Raw genomic sequence first — 20,859 nt, forward strand, 5'->3', positions numbered from 1 at the left:
GTTTTTTTTTATCATACCTTACTTCCTAACTGAACAGTTTTTATATCATACCTTACTTCCTAACTGAACAGTTTTTTTATCATACCTTACTTCCTAACTGAACAGTTTTTTTATCATACCTTACTTCCTAACTGAACAGTTTTTTTATCATACCTTACTTCCTAACTGAACAGTTTTTTTATCATACCTTACTTCCTAACTGAACAGTTTTTTATAGGATACATAATTATGTATCAATAACGCATCACTACTCTGACAGTTACACCCCAAGCCTTTTCACGGTGCTATATTTACTTTAAACCGTTTTTCAAATCACACCCCCAGGGAGGGCTTACAATTATGAAACAGAATTTAATTGGATGAAAGCAGAGATACACACGCTCTCACTCTGACACCGCCTATCTTTCAATCTCGCCAACCAACGCAGCAACACCACACGGAGCAGCTGTGTTTTTGTCCCAAGAGTTCAAAGAGAGAGTGAAAGAAGCCACAATGAAGAACCAAATTCGTTTCGCGTTCTCCATACCACTCTTTGTAGTTTGTTTTCTGGTTGGTGCCATTTCCACAGTGAATGGTAAGTTGTTTTTGTTTTGTTTACAGTTAACCTAGTTTAAGCCTTTTATAATGCGCTGAGCACACGGTGTGTCGGTCCGAGGTGGATATTGAGCAGTGGTGTCATGCGAGTATATATATTCGCATGATGACACCACTATATATATATATATATTTATACACACACACACACATTGGAAAGCGGTGTCCTTTTCCCTACGCAATTGCTATTTTATTTTTCTACAGTGTGTGGGTATAAACTGGACATTCCAAGGCTGGCATAAGTGGCACAACCAATTCAGTTACCCAAAGTAACACCTCATTCCTGTTTTGGGAATTTGGAGAGGTCCTTGAGTGAGGCATGGGAATACATTCCTGCATGGAATTTTTATTTATATATATATATATATATATATATATATATGTGTGTGTGTGTGTGTGTGTGTGTGTGTGTGTGTGTGTGTGTGTATATATGTACATTTTTGTTGTTTTTAGTATTTAACTTAACAACATGCAATGGACAGTGTTGAACACAGTTGTTGTTATCTAGTGCTTGGTTAAGTGTGATTGACGTGGCTAATCTAATTTTATTCACTCCCTCTGTAGCAACAGTGCTTAAAAAAGCATTTCCATATCAACCAACTAGGCTAATTGTCATTCTATAGGTATAAAGATAACATAAGCATTTCTTTGGATTTCTTCGGATTAGGTATAAAAACCTCTGCATGAAATAACTAACACCTAAGGGCATTTTGTTCAAAGTGCTCCTCACAGTAGTGCCCATTATGTTTGCCCATGTCCCATCTTTATGCCGTTGGCACTCTGCTTTCTTCGCATCCAGGACATGTGTGGATGAATAGAAAGGACTTTGCATCCAGGACATGTGTGGATGAATAGAAAGGACTTTGCATCCAGGACATGTGTGGATGAATAGAAAGGACTTTGCATCCAGGACATGTGTGGATGAATAGAAAGGACTTTGCATCCAGGACATGTGTGGATGAATAGAAAGGACTTTGCATCCAGGACATGTGTGGATGAATAGAAAGGACTTTGCATCCAGGACATGCGTGGATGAATAGAAAGGACGTATGGGAAAACCATTTCCCTGGTGGCATTTGTTTCTTCTTCAAACTACACACTGTCCCCAATCCAGATCTGTATAAATCACTGAGCTATCTTTACCAGAACCCAAGTTATGTGCTTTTAAAGTGTGCTTCAGTCAAAAAGTAAGAAGTGAGAACCACATTCAAAGATTCTATTCCGTTGAATTCAAACTGCATTGAAAGGCATGAGAGAAACACCAACACTCACTGCAACTGCTGGTGTTTGTATTAAATAACCATTACTATAACTAATTATTACACTGAACAATAATATATAAATATATGTAAGTTGGATAATTTTACATTTCAGTGTGATTATGAACAGTAAACAACAAATCCTTAAAAGTAAACACTAAATAGACAACCCTGGATGGCAGGAAAGATCGCAGAAATAAGGACCAAAATAATGACAATAATTGAAGTTCAGCTTGCAGGAAAAGGTACTGGAATGAGTTGCTGACATCTCCATGGCCAGGTGGAACAATCTCATCTGCTGAGAGATAAGATGAAATTAGTTTGTCATACAGGAATAGTAAAAACAATACAAATACTCACAACAAGACAATCACACAAAACATAAATATGTAGTGAGGCAAGTAAAATAGTAGAGTACTAGTGTGCAAAAGACCCCAATGGCAGTGGGCAGGAAGGATTTAATTCATATTGATATTAATGAATTTGACCGTGTCTCTCTCTCTCTGACAAACACAAAGGGATCTCTAACGCAAACTCCTTAGATCATCATTCATAAAAGTTTACTGACAACTCCATAATTTTAGCTAATTGATTGTGATCATTAGATGTCCTGTCTTTCTCTCTGTGTTTGTGTGTCTGAGGGAGAGACTGTCAGTGACACACACACTTTAGCTGAGTGCTCCATGGTGAAAACCACCTTGGTTCCAAAACTGGCCACCAGATCCAGGAGCCTACCCAATCTTCACCATCTTACCCCGAAGGGAAGAAAACAACATGTTTCACGTGCTTTATCAGTCTTATTTATTTGGGTCCACAAGAAAGTAAATTGTCACGAAGACCCAAATGTTTTACGCGCACACACACACACACACACAAACTCTAAATCCCCTTTACTCCACACACAGAATTGCATACAAAGCTCTCCCTTGCCCTCCATTTGGGAAATCTGATCATAACTATATCCTGATTCCTGCTTACAAGCAAAAACTCAAAACAGGAAGTATCAGAGACGCACGCCCTCAATACAGAAGTTGTCCGATGAAGCAGATGCTAAGCTACAAGACTATTTTCGCTAGCACAGACTGGAATATGTTCTGGGATTCATCCGATGGCATTAAGTTTACCACATCAGTGACTGTACGTACATATCCCAACTGACTGTACATATCCCAACCAGAAACCATGGATTACAGGCAACATCCACACTGAGCTAAAATCTAGAGCTGCTGCTTTCAAGGAGTGGGATACTAATCCGGACGTTTACAAGAAATCCCACTACGACCTCCGACGAGCCATAAAACAGGCAAGCATCAATACAGGACTAAGATCGAATCCTAATATGCCAATATAATCAGTGCTGACGCTCATCAGATGTGGCAGGGCTTGCAAACCAGCACAGATTACAAAGGGAAAGCCAGCCACGAGCTGCCCAGTGACGCGATCCTACCAGACTAGCCAAATGTCTTCTGTGCTTGCTTCGACGCAAGCAACACTGAACCATGCATGAGAGCACCAGCTGTTCCGGATGGCTGTGTGATCACACTCGCCTTAGTCGATGTAAGTAAGACCTTTTTAAACAGGTTAACATTCACAAGGCTGTAGGGACAGACGGATTATCAGGACACGTATGCAGAGCATGCGCTGAACAGCTGGCAAGTGTCTTTCTGACATTTTCAACCTCTCCCTATTACCGTTTTAGTACACAAGGGGCTGCTAAAAAAGCCCATTGGCGTCTATTACCAGAATGCTAACAAAATTAGCAAAAGTACTAGCGAATTTCCATAGAGGCTGCAAGCTAAATAGGCCAATGACCACAAACTAATTGCAGAGACAGGCAATCCAGCTCATGAAGTTATGAGTGTAGGTCGTAGCTACTTGGTGAGTTTGGAAATTAACAAACGAATGTGAACTAGAGATATTGTGCAAATGAGCACATTTTTTTTATGAATGTTTGTCTGAAGGAAGAACAGCACTTGCTCTGGAGCAAGATGTGTACACGCTGTGTCTGTGTTAGGGCAATGGGCCTTCCTGCTCTGCTCGAAGGGCAGGTAGGTAGCCTAGCGGTTAAGCTAATGAAGTTGTGTACTTAACTAGCTTGCTTACCTTGCTTGCTCCTAGTTGAAGATGATCTCTTCATGATGAGGTGACTGGATTGGATTCCTCATTTTGTTGACCATCGTTGGGACCAATCGTAAAATAATAATTGATTTGCTGGTAATTCAGAGCGTACTGGCACCATTACTCATAGTAATGACAACTACTTAGTAATGACAACTAATAGCCACATTGATATTTATCTCGCTATTTATCGCTATTTATCTGAGTCAGCTGTTAAAGATTATTGATGACTGAGACAGCGGGAAGACTGCGTGCGCTAGGCTACTATAGGATGACAGGAGCCCAATCTCAATTCTCACCCCTTCTCGCCTGTTCACACCCCCTCAAAGATTTAAAAGCAATGGATTGGTGTAACTGTATTGGTAGACATTTAATCTACACCTATCCAATGATTTTACATCTTTGAGGGGAGTGAAGACAAGTGGCAGGGCGTAGCAAGAAATAGGATGCGGCTCAAAAAGGATGGAAGATGACTAAAGCTGCCTCTCACTTCCAACAAGTTTACAATAGGATATCGATTGATTACTACCTAAAATCGAAATAAATCTGAACTGCATAAATGAATGGAATACTGTTATTTTGGCCAGCTAATAACCACCAATCAAGGTAAGCAAATTGCATCGGTGATAAAAGTGTGAATATTGTTAGGAATGGACAAAACTTAGCTCCATTCCTTTTGACAAAATGAAAATCGGACCACTTGTGATCATATCTACATCGTTGATTGTAAATGACAGCTTTATAGTACTGTATTACTAGCAAGCTTGGTCATTCTTTTGTGTCTAAACCAGCCTGATTTCATTGATCCGTAGCATGTTATCTTGAGTGGGCCAAGTCGGCTGCAACACTCACAAGGGGGCGTTTGACCTAGCATTTTTCACGTTGGGCATACTAGCTCACATGTCAAAAAAACATCACAATACCAAAACGATACCATAGCAAAAAATTAAGCCAAGTCACAAAATGGAACTTGATCCAGCCAGATCTTTTGAGTTTATCGTTACATTTGACTCTTTTTTTTTTACATTTTTCAGAGAAAGCCATGTATATCACAACTCAGGATATGACCCAGATGCAGACATGGGAGTCGGATAGTACAGTTCTCCGATTTATTTATTAGAAACACGGGGCAAGTCAAGGGCAGGCATAGGTTTGTGATCAGAGTCAGGCAGGTACAGGACAGCAGGCAGGGTCAGGGCAGGCAGAATGGTCAGAACTGGGAAAAATTAGGAAACAGAACTAGAGAAACAGGAAGGCGGGAAAGAACGCTGGTAAGACCTGACAAGACGAACTGGCAATAGACAAACCGAGGACACCGGTATAAATACACAGTGGATAATGGAAAGATGGGTGTGACCTGCAGGTGGGTGGAGACAAACTCAAAGACAGGTGAAACAGATCAGGGTGTGACAATGTATGCATGAATTAATCAATGATGAGTTGATGTTAGCTTCAGCTGTAAGCTAGCAAGGAAAGGTAGCCTACAAAGCTGGAAGCAACCGGTATTTTCAGTCTTGCATTGTAGAGTGTTCTAGCCTGTAATACAAGTTGTTTTGCAAACCAGTATTTAATAGTTGCAACATTTTTACATGCCGTGTTTGTATAATTCAAGTGTGCTCAGTGCAACATGAGTGGGGAGCTAACATGATGCAGCCCAGACTCCCAGTGAGTGCAGTGGTTACTCAGGAAAGGCTAGCTCTAGCATGAGTATGTGGAGCAGGCACGTTGCTCTCGTGCTATAAAGGGACGCATCAACTGCGCCGATAATAGACAGACTTGATCCTCTCTCAATCAGTAGACGATGTGAAACACATTTGACAGAAGTAGCCTACGAAAGTAAAAAAAATAAAAATAAATTCTAGTTCTGTTTTTCATGTTCTAGTACCAAAGTTTCGGTATACCGTCCAATACTAAATCATACAAGTCTATGCAAACGGACTACTTTTAACAATTTCCACCGAAAATTTTACAAAAACACAGTTTACTTGAAGAACAGTGAAGATGCAAAGTTTTGTAACAATGACGGTTTGAAAAATCTGCATCTCAACATGATTCTGTTACGGAATTGCCCATATGCTTTTCTCAGATCTCATTTACACTCGCTTTAAATACTGCACACACATATATATATATATATATATATATATATATATACAGTGTAATTTAGCTATATTCATTTTAAGAGAAAGTCCCTGCCCTAAAATGTAGTCAAACTCATTATTTTCTTCCTAGGCTAAGGCTAGCAGCTGTAAATACACATATCTCAAAGCCAAAGCACTGATATTTGGTGTTAATGATTTTTTTTTAATTGATATTATTTATTGACTGTTAATTAGACTTTGCACAAGTTTATGAACATGTCATTTAATAAACCTGTAAACAATACATTAATTGCATCTGGGCTGAAAAATACATGTATTATACTCTAAATCTCGTTCTACTCTAAAACGAGTTCCAATACATGTCATTAACATGGCTACCATTAGGGGGTGGCAGGTAGCCTAGTGGTTAGCGCGTTGGGCCAGTAACCAAAAGGTTGCTGGATCGAATCCCTGAGCTGACAAGGTAAAAGTCTGTTGTTCTGCCCCTGAACAAGGCAGTTAACCCACTTCCCCGGTAGGCCGTCATTGTAAATAGGAATTTGTTCTAAATAAAGGTTAAATAAAAAAAATACAAATAAATAAGCGCCACTTTTATTTTGAAACAGATCAGGGGTGAAAAAACAGTGCTGCTACCTGATTGGTTGAATGCGGTGCACAACATCCAGGTGTAGATTAGCATAGTGGTGGATCTTTTTTTATGTATTATTTATAAAGATAATATGCATATTTTCCCTTTTTTTCCCATCAACGAACCATTAAATCCAGTTAAGGAGGAAACCGCCAACTTTGCAGCCTGAATGGAGGATGTTATGTTAAATTAAGGTTAAATAAATAAAATTACTATAAATGTATGAACCGGGACATGAGTGTATTGTCGCCTGGACACATTAAAGTCAGACTTATGATCAAATCAAATTTTATTTGTCACATGCACGTGTTTTAGCAGATGTTATTGTTGGTGTAGCGAAATGCTTGTGTTTCTAGCTCCAACAGTGCAGTAATATCTAGCAAGTAATATCTAACAATACACACTATCTAATGGAATTAGTATAAATATATGGACGAGCAATGTCAGTTGACAAACAACGTAAAATTAATAATACTGCCATCTTGCGGTTGGTTGGGCTATAGGACAAATATATTGAGTCACTTCTCTGGATGTGGCCGGTGAAGGCCATGCATGGCACATACAGAATTTAGCCAAGAAGTCTGGGAAATACTTGCGCCAGCCATGCATTGTCCCTATACTTTCCACACTTAACTCTCACCATGTTACTATACCACCAGCAGCCCTGCTGCACCAGTGAGAGGGACAGGGAGGCAAGGAAGAGCCACTGTTTTGGTCTGCATCCAGCCCTAGAGGTGTCATACAAAATGTTTACAAAGATAGTTCCCAGAACCTTCAGCTCTTCCCTAAGGCAGGTTTTCTGGGGTTTTGTTAGGGGTAGGTTCGATTGGGAAGGCTCAGAGTAAGATTCAATGCTGTAACTAATGCAGATTTACACTATCAGAACTGTACTTGGCTGGCCTGGTTATACTGTACATCCACAATAGTTGCTAGAAAGGATAATGTGAAAATAAAATATCAGAGTCAGCACTGTATGGTTTGGGTCGGTTGTATGGTTTCATTGGAACGTTGCAAGAATAATCCAGTTTCTGGGCGTTAGAAGAATATTGCATCAACATCATGCCAAACTTATACAGAAACTGCCATGTTCTCAGAATATAAGATATGAATGTTCTAGACACGTTTCATGGGAACTGTTTAAAGCAGGGCGTTCTGGCATAGCCCCATGGAGGTTTTTGTCTAGTTCCAGTGATGTCCCTAAATACATTTTTCAAGTTCTGTTTGACATTAAGGGAATGTTCTCCTAACTCTAACGCTTAAACATGCTAAATAGGTTCTCAGGAGGTTTTTGCTAACATGTATAGCATGTTCCCCTAACTAACGGAAAACTGGACACTCAAACATCAGGGTAACATTACAAAAAAACAACATTCTCTCTCCCTAGAATTGTTAGCTGGGTCAAGCTTTGTGCTGGGTCAAGTCGCTGGTCAGTGTTGTGGTAAGGGAAGCGCAAAGCCATGATTTGTGTCATGCTGAGGCTTACTTTTTCTCACAACAAGACCACACGGGGCAGCTGAGAGAACCAGGGCTAAATATAGCTGGATGCAGGGCCAAATGCTCGACTCGTGTGTGTGTGTGTGTGTGTGTGTGTGTGCACGTGTGTCCTATGAACCATTCAAAAAGCTGCAGCCTGCCATAGCCTTTGCCATCTGCAGTGCCAGTAGGGTCCTGCCTTTGGGGACCCGTCTCATTTTTGTTCTGATGACTTCACGTTTAATGTCAACTCTTTCCGAGGGCCTCGTATCCATTTTTAATAGCGACCGGCTAATCAATCTTTCTTTGCAAAATGGAACATTCCAATTTGGGCCTCGGTGTCGTTCGTCCCACTTTCCAATCTGTTGTGTTAAATATTTTAAATGCCATCCTATGATCTGATACATGCAGCCAAACTCAATTCAAACTTCGCAGCATCCTTTTGTGGCCAGCAAAGCGACTCACTTGACTAGAACAGTTCCGGAACAGTGATTTATACACCATCTGAAGTGTAACAAGTAGAAATGGTAGTCATTCAGACTTGGCGATAAGGCTATGCCAATAACATGAAGTTCATAGAAGCTACAGTACTCTAGACTACGTGAGTTAGCCTATGTCTGAGAATTGCTTTTTATGTGTATTTATATAAGTTGTTTATTTTTGGATGACAGATGGCTCAGAGAAGTGTCTGCAGATTACTTAAATCTCACCTGCAGCTGTAGCATTCCTAGGCTTACGGTAATACTCATGTTAGGCCTGGCAAGGCCTCTAAGAAATCTATGTCACACACACATAGGAATGAATTGGACTCTGTCACACATCAGGGTTGTATTCATTAGGATACAATGTAGCAAGAAAAATAAGTGTTTCTTTCAGGTATAGTCCCACCATTTCAGAATGTTTTCTTCTTTTTTGGTGCCTAACGAATACGACCCTGAAGTGTCCCCGGTTCCTATCTGATCAAATTGATCAGAAATACAGTGTAGACATTGTTAGTGTTTTAAATGACTATTATAGCTGGTAACGGCAGATTTTTTTTAATGGAATATCTACATAGGCGTACAGAGGCCCATTATCAGCAACCATCACTCCTGTGTTCCAATGGCACGTTGTGTTAGCCTTTTAAAATGATAAACTTGGATTAGCTAACTTGATCATAAGAAAACCCTTTTGCAATTATGTTAGCACTGCTGAAAACTGTTGTGCTGATTTTTAAAGAAGCAATCAAACTGGCTTTCTTTAGACTAGTTGAGTATCTGGAGCATCAGCGTTTGTGGGTTCGATTACAGGCTCAAAATGGCCAGAAACAAATAACTTTCTTCTGAAACTCGTCAGTCTATTCTTGTTCTGAGAAATGAAGGCTATTCCATGCGAGAAATTGCCAAGAAACTGAAGATATACCACGGAGTGTCTGGATACAGCCCTTAGCCGTGGTATATTGGCCATATACCACAAACCCATGAGGTGCCTTATTGTTGTTATAAGCTGGTTACCAATATATAGATAAATAAATATTTTCTCATACCCGTGGTATACGGTCTGATATACCACGGCTGTCAGCCAAACAGCATTCAGGGCTCGAACCAGCCAGTTTATCATTTTGTTTATACCCCTGATTTAGCTTCATGCCATGCTTGATGATAACTTGAGTGTCCTCGACTGCCTTTTTATAGGAGACTTGATTTTGCCCTTGGTTGCATAGCATGATGTGCTTACTAATGCACTAACTGCACATTTTGTTATTGAACGTACACACACAGCAATAATAAACTTTGTCTGCAGTGGATGTTCTTGCACATCAATTCAATTAGAAGACTGCCCACTTATGTCTAGGCGCATTCTGTTCTTAGCGAATTAAGCCTGGTAATTCTATTGCAACAGCGTGACAACAACCTTCTCCTGCCCTCCCCTCCCGGCCTTCTAAGTGTCCTCAAATGGACCACTCCGGGGAGTTTGTAGGGAACCTGGCTGGCGTAAACAGTCCCAGGCCTTTTTAAATGATGCCACTGTCTTCAGTTAGTCTGTTTTTGTTTTCCACCTGCCTTTCTAATGCGATCACCCCTGTTGGTGTCTGTTGGCCCAAGCAGCCTGACATGCAAACTTCACTGGCCACGTTGTGTGCACGAGCATTGAAAAAGAATGTACATATACATGATATTAAATCATTTCACCTACACCGCTTGTGCATGTGAATGAGCATCTGAGTAGCCAAACGCTAAAATATAACTTAGTTCTATTTGAAATGTGCTGCAAGTCCCCTCCTTATTGGATATCAGGAAGCTACAAACCCACGTGGATGTTTTAAAGACAAAACAAGGAGAGATTCATTTAAGATAACTAACTAGGTTTCCCTTTTTATCTGTGGATTAAGCGTCAGAGTATATAAACACACAATTTCGTCCAGGTCAAAATTCTTCAAAGAACCAGCTAAAAAGAGGATCTTATGCATGGCCGGTGAAAAATTATATTTTAACCTGCATGTCATGATTTCATCTTGCGTGGATGGTGAAAATCAAAATGCTTGCGATGGCAGATGCACACGCGTGACTGGTGTAGTTAGCATGTGAGTTTGATCCTCTCAGCAGCAGATTAATCTGGAGTGACTCTTGAACACAGACCTCAGACAGTCTATACAGCATTATATACAGGGCATTCGGAAAGTATTTAGACCCTTTGCCATTTTCCACATTGTTACGTCACAGCCGTATTCTAAAATGGATTACATTTAAAATCTACACACAATACCCCATAATGACAAAGCACATTTTATTATTATTTTTTAAACATTTTTGCAAATGTATTAAAAATTTAAAAACATACCTTTATTTACATAAGTATTCAGACACTTTATTTAACTAATTAAGTGACTTCTGAATGTAATTGGTTGCACCAGATCTTATTTAGGGGCTTCATAGCAAAGGGTGAATACATACAGTGAAGGAAAAAAGTATTTGATCCCCTGCTGATTTTGTACGTTTGCCCACTGACAAAGAAATTATCAGTCTATAATTTTAATAGTAGGTTTATTTGAACAGTGAGAGACAGAATAACAACAAAAAAATCCAGAAAAACGCATGCCAAAAATGTTATAAAATGATTTGCATTTTAATGAGGGAAATAAGTATTTGACCCCTCTGCAAAACATGACTTAGTACTTGGTGGCAAAACCTTAGTACTTGGTTGGCAATCACAGAGGTCAGACGTTTCTTGTAGTTGGCCACCAGGTTTGCACACATCTCAGGAGGGATTTTGTCCCACTCCTCGTTGCCGATATTCTCCAAGTCATTAAGGTTTCGAGGCTGACGTTTGGCAACTCGAACCTTCAGCTCCCTCCACAGATTTATTTTTATGGGATTAAGGTCTGGAGACTGGCTAGGCCACTCCAGGACCTTAATGTGCTTCTTCTTGAGCCACTCCTTTGTTGCTTTGGCCGTGTGTTTTGGGTCATTTGTCATGATGGAATACCCATCCACGACCCATTTTCAATGCCCTGGCTGAGGGAAGGAGGTTCTCACCCAAGATTTGACGGTACATGGCCCCGTCCATCGTCCCTTTGATGCGGTGAAGTTGTCCTGTCCCCTTAGCAGAAAAACACCCCCAAAGCATAATGTTTCCACCTCCATGTTTGACGGTGGGGATGGTGTTCTTGGGGTCATAGGCAGCATTCCTCCTCCTCCAAACATGGCGAGTTGAGTTGATGCCAAAGAGCTCCATTTTGGTCTCATCTGACCACAACACTTTCACCCAGTTGTCCTGTGAATCATTCAGATGTTCATTGGCAAACTTCAGACGGGCATGTATATGTGCTTTCTTGAGCAGGGGGACCTTGCGGGCGCTGCAGGATTTCAGTCCTTCACGGCGTAGTGTGTTACTAATTGTTTTCTTGGTGACTATGGTCCCAGCTGCCTTGAGATCATTGACAAGATCCTCCCGTGTAGTTCTGGGCTGATTCCTCACCGTTCTCATGATCATTGCAACTCCACGAGGTGAGATCTTGCATGGAGCCCCAGGCCGAGGGAGATTGACAGATCTTTTGTGTTTCTTCCATTTGCGAATAATCGCACCAACTGTTGTCACCTTCTCACCAAGCTGCTTGGCGATGGTCTTGTAGCCCATTCCAGCCTTCTGTAGGTCTACAATCTTGTCCCTGACATCCTTGGAGAGCTCTTTGGTCTTGGCCATGGCGGAGAGTTTGGAATCTGATTGATTGGTTCTGTGGACAGGTGTCTTTTTATACAGGTAACAAACTGAGATTAGGAGCACTCCCTTCAAGAGTGTGTTCCTAATCTCAGCTCGTTACCTGTATAAAAGACACCTGGGAGCCAGAAATCTTTCTGATTGATAGGGGGTCAAATAGTTATTTCCCTCATTAAAATGCAAATCAATTTATAACATTTTTGACATGCGTTTTTCTGGATTTTTGTTGTTGTTATTCTGTCTCTCACTGTTCAAATAAACCTACCATTAAAATTATAGACTGATCATTTCTTTGTCAGTACGTACAAAATCAGCAGGGGAGTTTAATAATAAACGGAACATGGACCAATACAAGAGAAGCGTACGGACATGAAACACATTGTCAATATTGCCTGGGGAATGAACCTAAGGGAGTGCCAGATAAAGGGGAGGTAATGAGTGAGGTAATGGAGCGCAGGTGCGTAATGCTTGATACCAGGTGCGCGTAATGATCGTTGCCAGGACCGGTGGTTAGTAAACTGGTGACGTCGAACGCCGGAGGAGTGGGAGTACTGAGTAAAGGGTCTGAATACTTATGTAAATATGATATTTCAGCTTTTTTATTTTTAATACATTTGCAAACATTTCTAGAAACCTGTTTTTGGTTTGTCATGAGGTATTGTGCGTAGATTGATGAAGAAAAACTGTCATGGTTAAAACATGGAGAGAGGTCTGTCCATAATAAAGGGATGCCTTGCTTTTTTGACACCACACTCCGAAGTCCTGCAGGCTCTAGTTTTGTCTTAACCACATGACTGGATAATAATCAAGATAAGTGCTGCAAAGTAAAAGACCTAGTTAAGCTGCAGCTGGCCCAGAACAGAGCAGCACGTCTTGCTCTTCATTGTAATCAGAGGGATAATATAAATACTATGCATGCCAGTCTCTCTTGGCTAAAAGTTGATTATTTTCATAAGAAACATTTGTGTTGACAATCCCAAATTGTTTGCATAGTCACTTACCACCACAGATTTGCCACCAGGGGTCTTTTCACAGTCCCCAAATCCATAACAAATTCAAGAAAGCGTATAGTATTATGCAGAGCCATTATTGCATGGAACTCCCTTCCATCTCCTATTGCTCAAATGAACATCAAACCTGGTTTAAAAATAACATATAAAGCAACACCTCACGGTACAGCGCCTCTCCCCTATTTGACCTCAATATTTTGTGTGTATGTACAGTATTGATATGTAGTCTATGGGTGGCATTTTTACATTTTGTTGTTCTATCCTTGAGCTGTTGTCTAATGTTCTGTATTATGTCATGTTTTGTATGGACCCTAGGAAGGAGTAGCTGCTGGTTTTGCAACAGCTAATGGGGATCCTAATAAAATACCAAATACCTAGCCTTGCTAACTCGCACCCCTCATTATGGAGTTAACGTGAGTCAGGAGTGTTTCTGCCTGCCTTATATCCCAAGCTGCTGATCCCTCAGTGAACTCAAATCCACTCTCTTTGTTTCAACCTGTGTACTTCCTGATTAGAGTCATGTGGCTGTGGCTCAGGGTATTTTTTTGTTGTTGCTTCGTACCAAATGGCACCCTATTCTCTATATAGTGCACTACTTTTGACCAGGGTCCATAGTGCTCTAGTTGAAATGAGTGCACGCTGTTGGGAGTAGGGTGCCATTTGGGACACCGCCGCCTTTGTCTGGTATTTGGACCAGCAGGGACCTGGTACATGGGAAAGGCCTGGGCTGTTACTCACCAGAGTTCATTATAACACAATGTCCTGTGCGCCAACCCTGGCAGCCACACTGAGCTGAATGACTCTCTGGTTGGTTCATAATAGTATCACATTTGGTGGCAGCGGTGGGATCCCGTTGGTGTTATGTGAACAGAGAGAGGTCAACAATTTCAAAGCCGTTATAAAAATGTGAACAAAATATCTTAAAGGTATACTGCATTTTTCTTCACTCAGATGACATAAATATGGTATCCATGAGTTAGTCTGACTCTGAAGTTGTTTTCCTACTAACCCAACCTCACAGTATCCCTTTAAAACCCCCACTGCAGACACTTTTATAAGGCCATGTTTATTCAACTGCTATTAACTTTTCCTCATTGGCCAATACATGTGCTAAATATATATTTTTTTACGCTCACAGAGATGAAATATAATCAATGAGTATGATAAAAGGGTCTTTAGCTTGAGTCTCCTCAGAGACTTCCTTCCTTCCCGAACTCAACACTTCAGCTGTTGAGAGAGAGAGAGAGGTTGATCAAACAGTTCAGCTGATCAAACATGTTAATAATCCCACTGCTGCCAAGGATTCAGCAATGCCCTTCTAAACTCCACCCTATGCTCTGTCTCCATCTTCTTTCAATACTGATAAGGGTTGGGGTCAATGCCATTTAATTTCAGTCAATTCAGGAAGTATACTGAAATTCCATGACCTACTGCCAATGAGTCAGAAAAATGAAACCGTCATTTCTCAAATGAAAGTGAAACTTTAGCTATAATGAAAAGCCACAGGTTATCACGGAAATGTGTTTACGCCAAATCCTATAGAAACTAATAAACCACTTCCCTATTATCATTTTATGTTGGTTAGGTGACTTTAGCGGAACAATGTAATGCATTTGAAATTGGTCTTAGGCTGTTTCACAATACAGAATCAGTTGTGTTTGTGAAGAGTTGCTTACTTAGAGGAGAAGATAAAAGTTAAGAAATGTAGCCGTTTTAATAATGTTGATGGGAAAGAGCCAGCAGAATTGATTTTTTTTTTTCTTAAAGTTCCAGTGCTTATTAAATAAGTCTATTGGCGCATCGGTGCGTCAATCTAAGTAATATGTATTTTTTTAAACTGATGGATTGTGATGGGGATTTAAGTTACAGAGATGTTTGTTTTGCATGGACTGTCTCAATCCACCACATGTCAATTCACCAATGTCGGCCATCCCCATCTGTGATGGAAGGTGGCCGAGCTACAGTGGTGTTTGCCTGACCATGAGACATTCGGAAAATCAGTCTTCTCACAAAAATGTCTGTAGCGTTCTAACGGTTTGGCCTACAAACTACTATGACCACTTCATGGAAAGATGACTCCCACGAACACTGTGCTTTCTCCGTATTTAAAAAAAAAAAAATGTTTTGCTCTACGACCTCTACAAGCCCCACGGGACACGTCTGAAGTCGGTAATGCTGATGTGCCAACTTCTGTCTGAACCGTTTGGGCTACAAACTAATATGACCTCTTTTTGGAATGGGGAGACTCTCACGAACTCAATGGTGTTCTTCGGTTCGGTCCGCGACCCCCACAAAACTCGTCTGAATGTAACCCATACAAATTAATCAAAGTATAGAGGTAGTTTTGTGACAACAAAAATAAGGGGTTAAATATGTGTCCTTAAAATCAAAAATATTTCCTGAGCTTTCTTATCTCCTAGATATAGGACAGACACTTAATCTTATAACTTATGATTTTATTTTATGAATGTGTAATTCAGTGCATTTCTATGGACTATAGTACTGAAGGCCAAATTCTATATTTGATCAAATAATTAAAAACAAAAATAAATATACTGAAAAGGTGTCCTAAAATGTAAAAATCAAATAGTTAAATGATCCATGATATGACCCTCTTAAAATAACAATATACAGTATCAGTTAAACATTTGGACACACCTACTCATTCAAGGGTTTTTCTTTTATTTTTGCTATTTTTCTACAATGTAGAATAATTGTCAAGACATCTAAACTATGAAATAACACATGGAATCATGTAGTAATGAAAAAAGTGTTAAAACCAAATCAAAATACACTTTAGATTCTTCAAAGTTGCCACCCTTTGCCTTGACAGCTTTGCACACTCTTGGCATTCTCTCAACCAGCTTCACCTGGAATGCTTTTCCAACAGTCTTGAAGGAGTTCCCACATGCTGAGCACTTGTTGGCTGCTTTTCCTTCGTTGTGTGGTCCAACTCATCACAAACCATTTCAATTGGGTTGAGGTCGGGTGATTTGTGGAGGCCAGGTCATCTGATGCAGCACTCCATCACTCTCCTTCTTGGTCAAATAGCCCTTACACAGCCTGGAAGTGTGTTTTGGGTCATTGTCCTGTTGAAAAACAAATGATAGTCCCACTAAGCGCAAACCAGATGGGATGGCGTATCGCTGTGGTAGCCATGCTGGTTAAGTGTGCCTTGAATTCTAAATAAATCACTGACAGTTTCACCAGCAAAGCACCATCACACCTGCTCCTCCATGCTTCATGGTGGGAACCACGCATGCAGAGATCCATTCACCTACTCTGCGTCTCACAAAGACACAGCGGTTGGAACCAAAAATCTCAAATATGGACTTTTCAGACCAATGGGCAGATCAGATATCCACCAGTCTAATGTCCATTGCTAGTGTTTCTTGACCAAAGCAAGTGTCGTCTTCTTATTGGTGTCCTTTTAGTAGTGGTTTCTTTGCAGGAATTCGACCATGAAGGCCTGATTTCACGTAGTGTCCTCTGAACAGTTGATGTTGAGATGTCTGTTGCTTGAACTCTTTGAAGCATTTATTTGGGCTGCAATTTCTGAGGCTGGTAACTCTAATGAACGTATCCTCTGCAGCAGAGGTAAGTCAGGGTCTTCCTTTCCTGTGGTGGTCCTCATGAGAGCCAGTTTCATCATAGCGCTTGATGTTTTTTGCAACGGCCCTTGAAGAAACTTTAAAAGTTCTTGAAATTTTCCAGCTTGACTGACCTTCATGTCTTAAACTTTTTCAGGATTGGTGGGTCCCCTGCGAGACGGTTGAGCTAACAGGCTAATGCAGTTAGAATGAGGTTGTAAGTAACAAAACATTTCCCAGGACATAGCCATATCTGATATTGGCAGAAAGATTAACAAGAATTTAAGCTAACTGCACTGTCCAATTTACAGTAGCTATTACAGTGAAAGAATACCGTGCTATTGTTTGAAGAGTGCACAGTTTTGAACATGAACATTTATTAATTAACAAATTAGGCACATTTGGGCAGTCTTGATACAAAATTTTGAACAGAAATGCAATGGTTCATTGGATCAGACTAAAACGTTGCACATACACTGCTGCCATCTAGTGGCCAAAATATAAAGTACACCTTGGCTGGAATAATACATTATGGCCTTTCTCTTGTGTTCCAAAGATGATGGTGCAAAAAAATACAAAAAACTGTTGTTTTTTTCTTTGTATTATCTTCTACCAGATCTAATGTGTTATTCTCCTACATTCCTTTCACATTTCCACAAACTTCAAAGTGTTTCATTTCAAATGGTACCAAGAAAATGCATATCCTTGCTTCAGGGCCTGAGCTACAGGCAGTTAGATTTGGGTATGTTATTTTTGGAGAAAATTGGAAAAAAAGGGGCCGATCCTTAAAGGCTGTTTCTCTTTTGCTTATTTGAGCTGTTCTAGCCATAAAATGGACTTGGTCTTTTACCAAATAGGGCTATCTTCTGTATACCACCCCTACCTTGTCACAACACAACTGATTGGCTCAAATGCATTAAGAAGGAAACAAATTCCACAAATTAACTTTTAACAAGGCACACCTGTTAACTGAAATGCATTCCAGGTAACTACCTCATGAAGCTGGTTGAAAGAATGCCAAGAGTTTGCAAAGCTGTCATCAAGGCAAAGGATCGCTACTTTGAAGAATCTGAAATATAAAATATATTTGGATTTGTTTAACACTTTTTTTTCTTTTTTTTTTGGTTACTACATGAGGTAAAGGGAATTTGTAGGGAGTCATTGTGGTTTGACCACCATTTCTAAGCCTTAACCATTGACAATAATTGTGTCCCTAATTTGAATTTCCTCACAAACCCTGTAAGTAGCACATGATCCACAGTTCAGCTTGTAAGACCAGGGCCGTCCTCAGTAGGCACCATATAAAATAAAAAACTCTAACGGCAAGGTACTATCAGCACAAATTTTTGTTTTCCGTCGCAAAAATAGTTTTGCTATCGTGTACCAACACGACCCAGTTAGGTCGTTGTTCAGAAGGTCATTCTTTCAACATGGACTAGGCCTACATTTTGCTTAGCTATCAAGGTTTTTCTGAAGGAGCTTTGGTAGGAAGAGGGAGTTTTTTTATTCCTTCCTGAAGATTAACGGACAGAAACATTTAGATAAGGCTGTGTGGGTGCTGCTAGCCAAGGCTTTGCCATGTTGCAACTCCCCAGAGACTGAGACTCAAAACACATCAAGGCCATGACACCACTGTAACACTGATATCCCTGGGAAATGCATGTGGATGACTTGGCTTTAGGCTACATCTCGAAAAAGGATGTTGGTGCAAATGTATCACGCACTCGCATCTGTCCAGTATCTATTTCTATTAGCAGGTTCTTGCCAAATAGAGAGACAGTACATTGTGAAAAAGAAGATGGATGGCATTTGTAATTCCCCTCCTAAAAATTAAGATCCGACTGAGGAAGACAAAGGTCTTGGACGATGGCCATCTGAATACTTTGAAATGCATCCTTTCCTCACATCTGAATTGGTTAGATTGTGGAAAAGCAATTAGGTGGCAGGTTTTTCTTTTATCTTATCGAAATCAAACACTTATGATCTGTGATTACCTCTAGAGAATGAGGAAGGATGGGTGGACTTCAAAGTATTTGAACAGGGCCAATGTCTCTTCACTTAAAGGGGAGCTACTGTACTGAAACCACATTTAGTCTGTTCCCAAAACAGGATATGAAGATGTGAGCTCCCCGGGCACGTCTTTGAGCCGTGTTCACCCTGGATTAACTTTGCACAGAGGTTCTGGTGTGTTTTGATGCCAGAGAAATATAGAAGGGGAAGACTGAGACACAGGAAGTTTGGAGTCTCTCATGAATGTGAGATTTTCACCATGGCCTTGTGGGAGGCCAGGCTCTCTAGGACCGCTGAGAAGAACTATAACCACAGCAAAATGACAGCCTCCAGGAGTTTACAGTAGCTTTCCAAACACTCTACTACTGCTACGACTTTCCAACCTCTGTTTGAGGTGGGAGTCTGGGAACTAAATATGAGGTAGCAGTCTGGAAGAGTCTGTTTAGGGCACTCACTGTATTATTGTGAGCATGAGCTTATTTTCACTTTATGTTGAACCCATAATTAGCAAATTGGATGGCCTATATACAATTCGTCTGTGTTTTACCTCAATTTCCTTGAACATTATCCAAATGGTCAGTGTCCATTTGGGAAAGTGCCAAGTCTACAGTGTCTTTAGCAACCTAGTGTTCCCCACTTACTGTCAAAGTTCCTTCTGAATTATCACTGTCTATATTGGAGACTACACTTTTTCCAGTTGTCTAATCTACAATCAGCATTGTGTTTTAAACACACATTTCCTCTCATTGCTTCCTTTTTACCCTGGTGACACTCTATTTCCTCAATGAGAAATATTGTGGAAACTCCCTGTCACCCATTTCTACTCCAATCCAATGGTTTTACACTTGTGGGGAGCAGTGTACAAGTACACACTTCAGGAGAAAGTAAAGATGATTGGGATGCAGGGTCTGATTCCCTCCTGTGGGCATCATGTCTAAAGATTGACATGCTGTGGGCTAACTGACTACAGTGGAGCCAGACATACTAGTGACTGGAAACGTCCAGTGTCTGTGTCTAGTATTGCAGCGTCAGCAGGCTATAGGCCAGCGCAGCCAAGCCACTCATGACAGTCAGTGCTGTATCATCCCTTGTCCTGTCCCTTGGCCTAATACGGGTGGAAGGTAGGCTAGCCGTTAAGAGCGTCGGACCAGTAACCGAAAGGTCGCTGGTTCAAATCCCCAAGCCGACTAGATGCAAATTCTCATGTGCCCTTGAGTAAGGCACTTAACCCTAGTTGGTCCTATGAGTCGCTCTGGATAAGTGGGAGTATACAGTGTGTTATCTCAATCTCTCTGTGTCACCACAGACAGGAAATGCCAAACTATCAGACCCTCCCTCTTTCTCTCTCTCCCCTCAGGGAAAGCCAACTGGCCGTATTGCTATGCTAAAACATTTATGAATGTGAAATCGTCACACAGTGTAACAGGCAAATGTATATATTATATTTGTTTTCCCAATACAGTAGGATCTTTTGACCTAATAAATGTTAATTTATTAACATTGTAGGAATTACAAGGCTAGAAACACTGTTCACTATGGGAAAACATTGTGTCAATGACGATCTGTATACATTGTTTATTTAACAATCGCCTTTCTCCCTTGAGAAAGATCTTTTGACTTCAATAATGCTCACTGTTCCTCTCGTCCCCCAGGTGACTACTGTGAGGTAAACGTCTGCAGTAACGGAGGGATCTGTGTGACCGGGGCCGGAGCCACCTTCATCTGTATCTGCCCCGACGGATACACCGGCGACACCTGCAACGACACAGAGGCTGGTATGGAGAAAAGAAGTGTTCATATCTGCATTACAGCTATTATAGGTCTTTTGAATTGAGTATCAAGGATAGTTATTCATTTGTAAAGTTAGATGTAAGCCAG

General features: G+C 40.6%; 1 protein-coding gene across 2 annotated transcripts in view; it reads left to right on the top strand.

Annotated features, from left to right (window-relative positions):
• Window positions 1-363: 363 nt before the first annotated feature.
• Window positions 364-20,859, top strand: part of mfge8b (milk fat globule EGF and factor V/VIII domain containing b) — a 43,168-nt gene continuing 22,672 nt past the window's right edge. Inside the window, exons 1-2 of one of the 2 annotated variants that reach the window (XM_029758299.1) lie at window positions 364-574; window positions 20,634-20,756. In XM_029758299.1, the coding sequence (XP_029614159.1) occupies window positions 493-574; window positions 20,634-20,756 (205 nt within the window). In that variant the 5' untranslated portion in view covers window positions 364-492. The remainder of the gene's footprint in view (window positions 575-20,633; window positions 20,757-20,859) is intronic. The other variant, XM_029758300.1, reaches the window with a different exon arrangement.

The sequence above is a fragment of the Salmo trutta genome, chromosome 7 (assembly GCF_901001165.1).
Source record: "Salmo trutta chromosome 7, fSalTru1.1, whole genome shotgun sequence".
Classification (NCBI taxonomy): Eukaryota; Metazoa; Chordata; class Actinopteri; order Salmoniformes; family Salmonidae; genus Salmo; species Salmo trutta.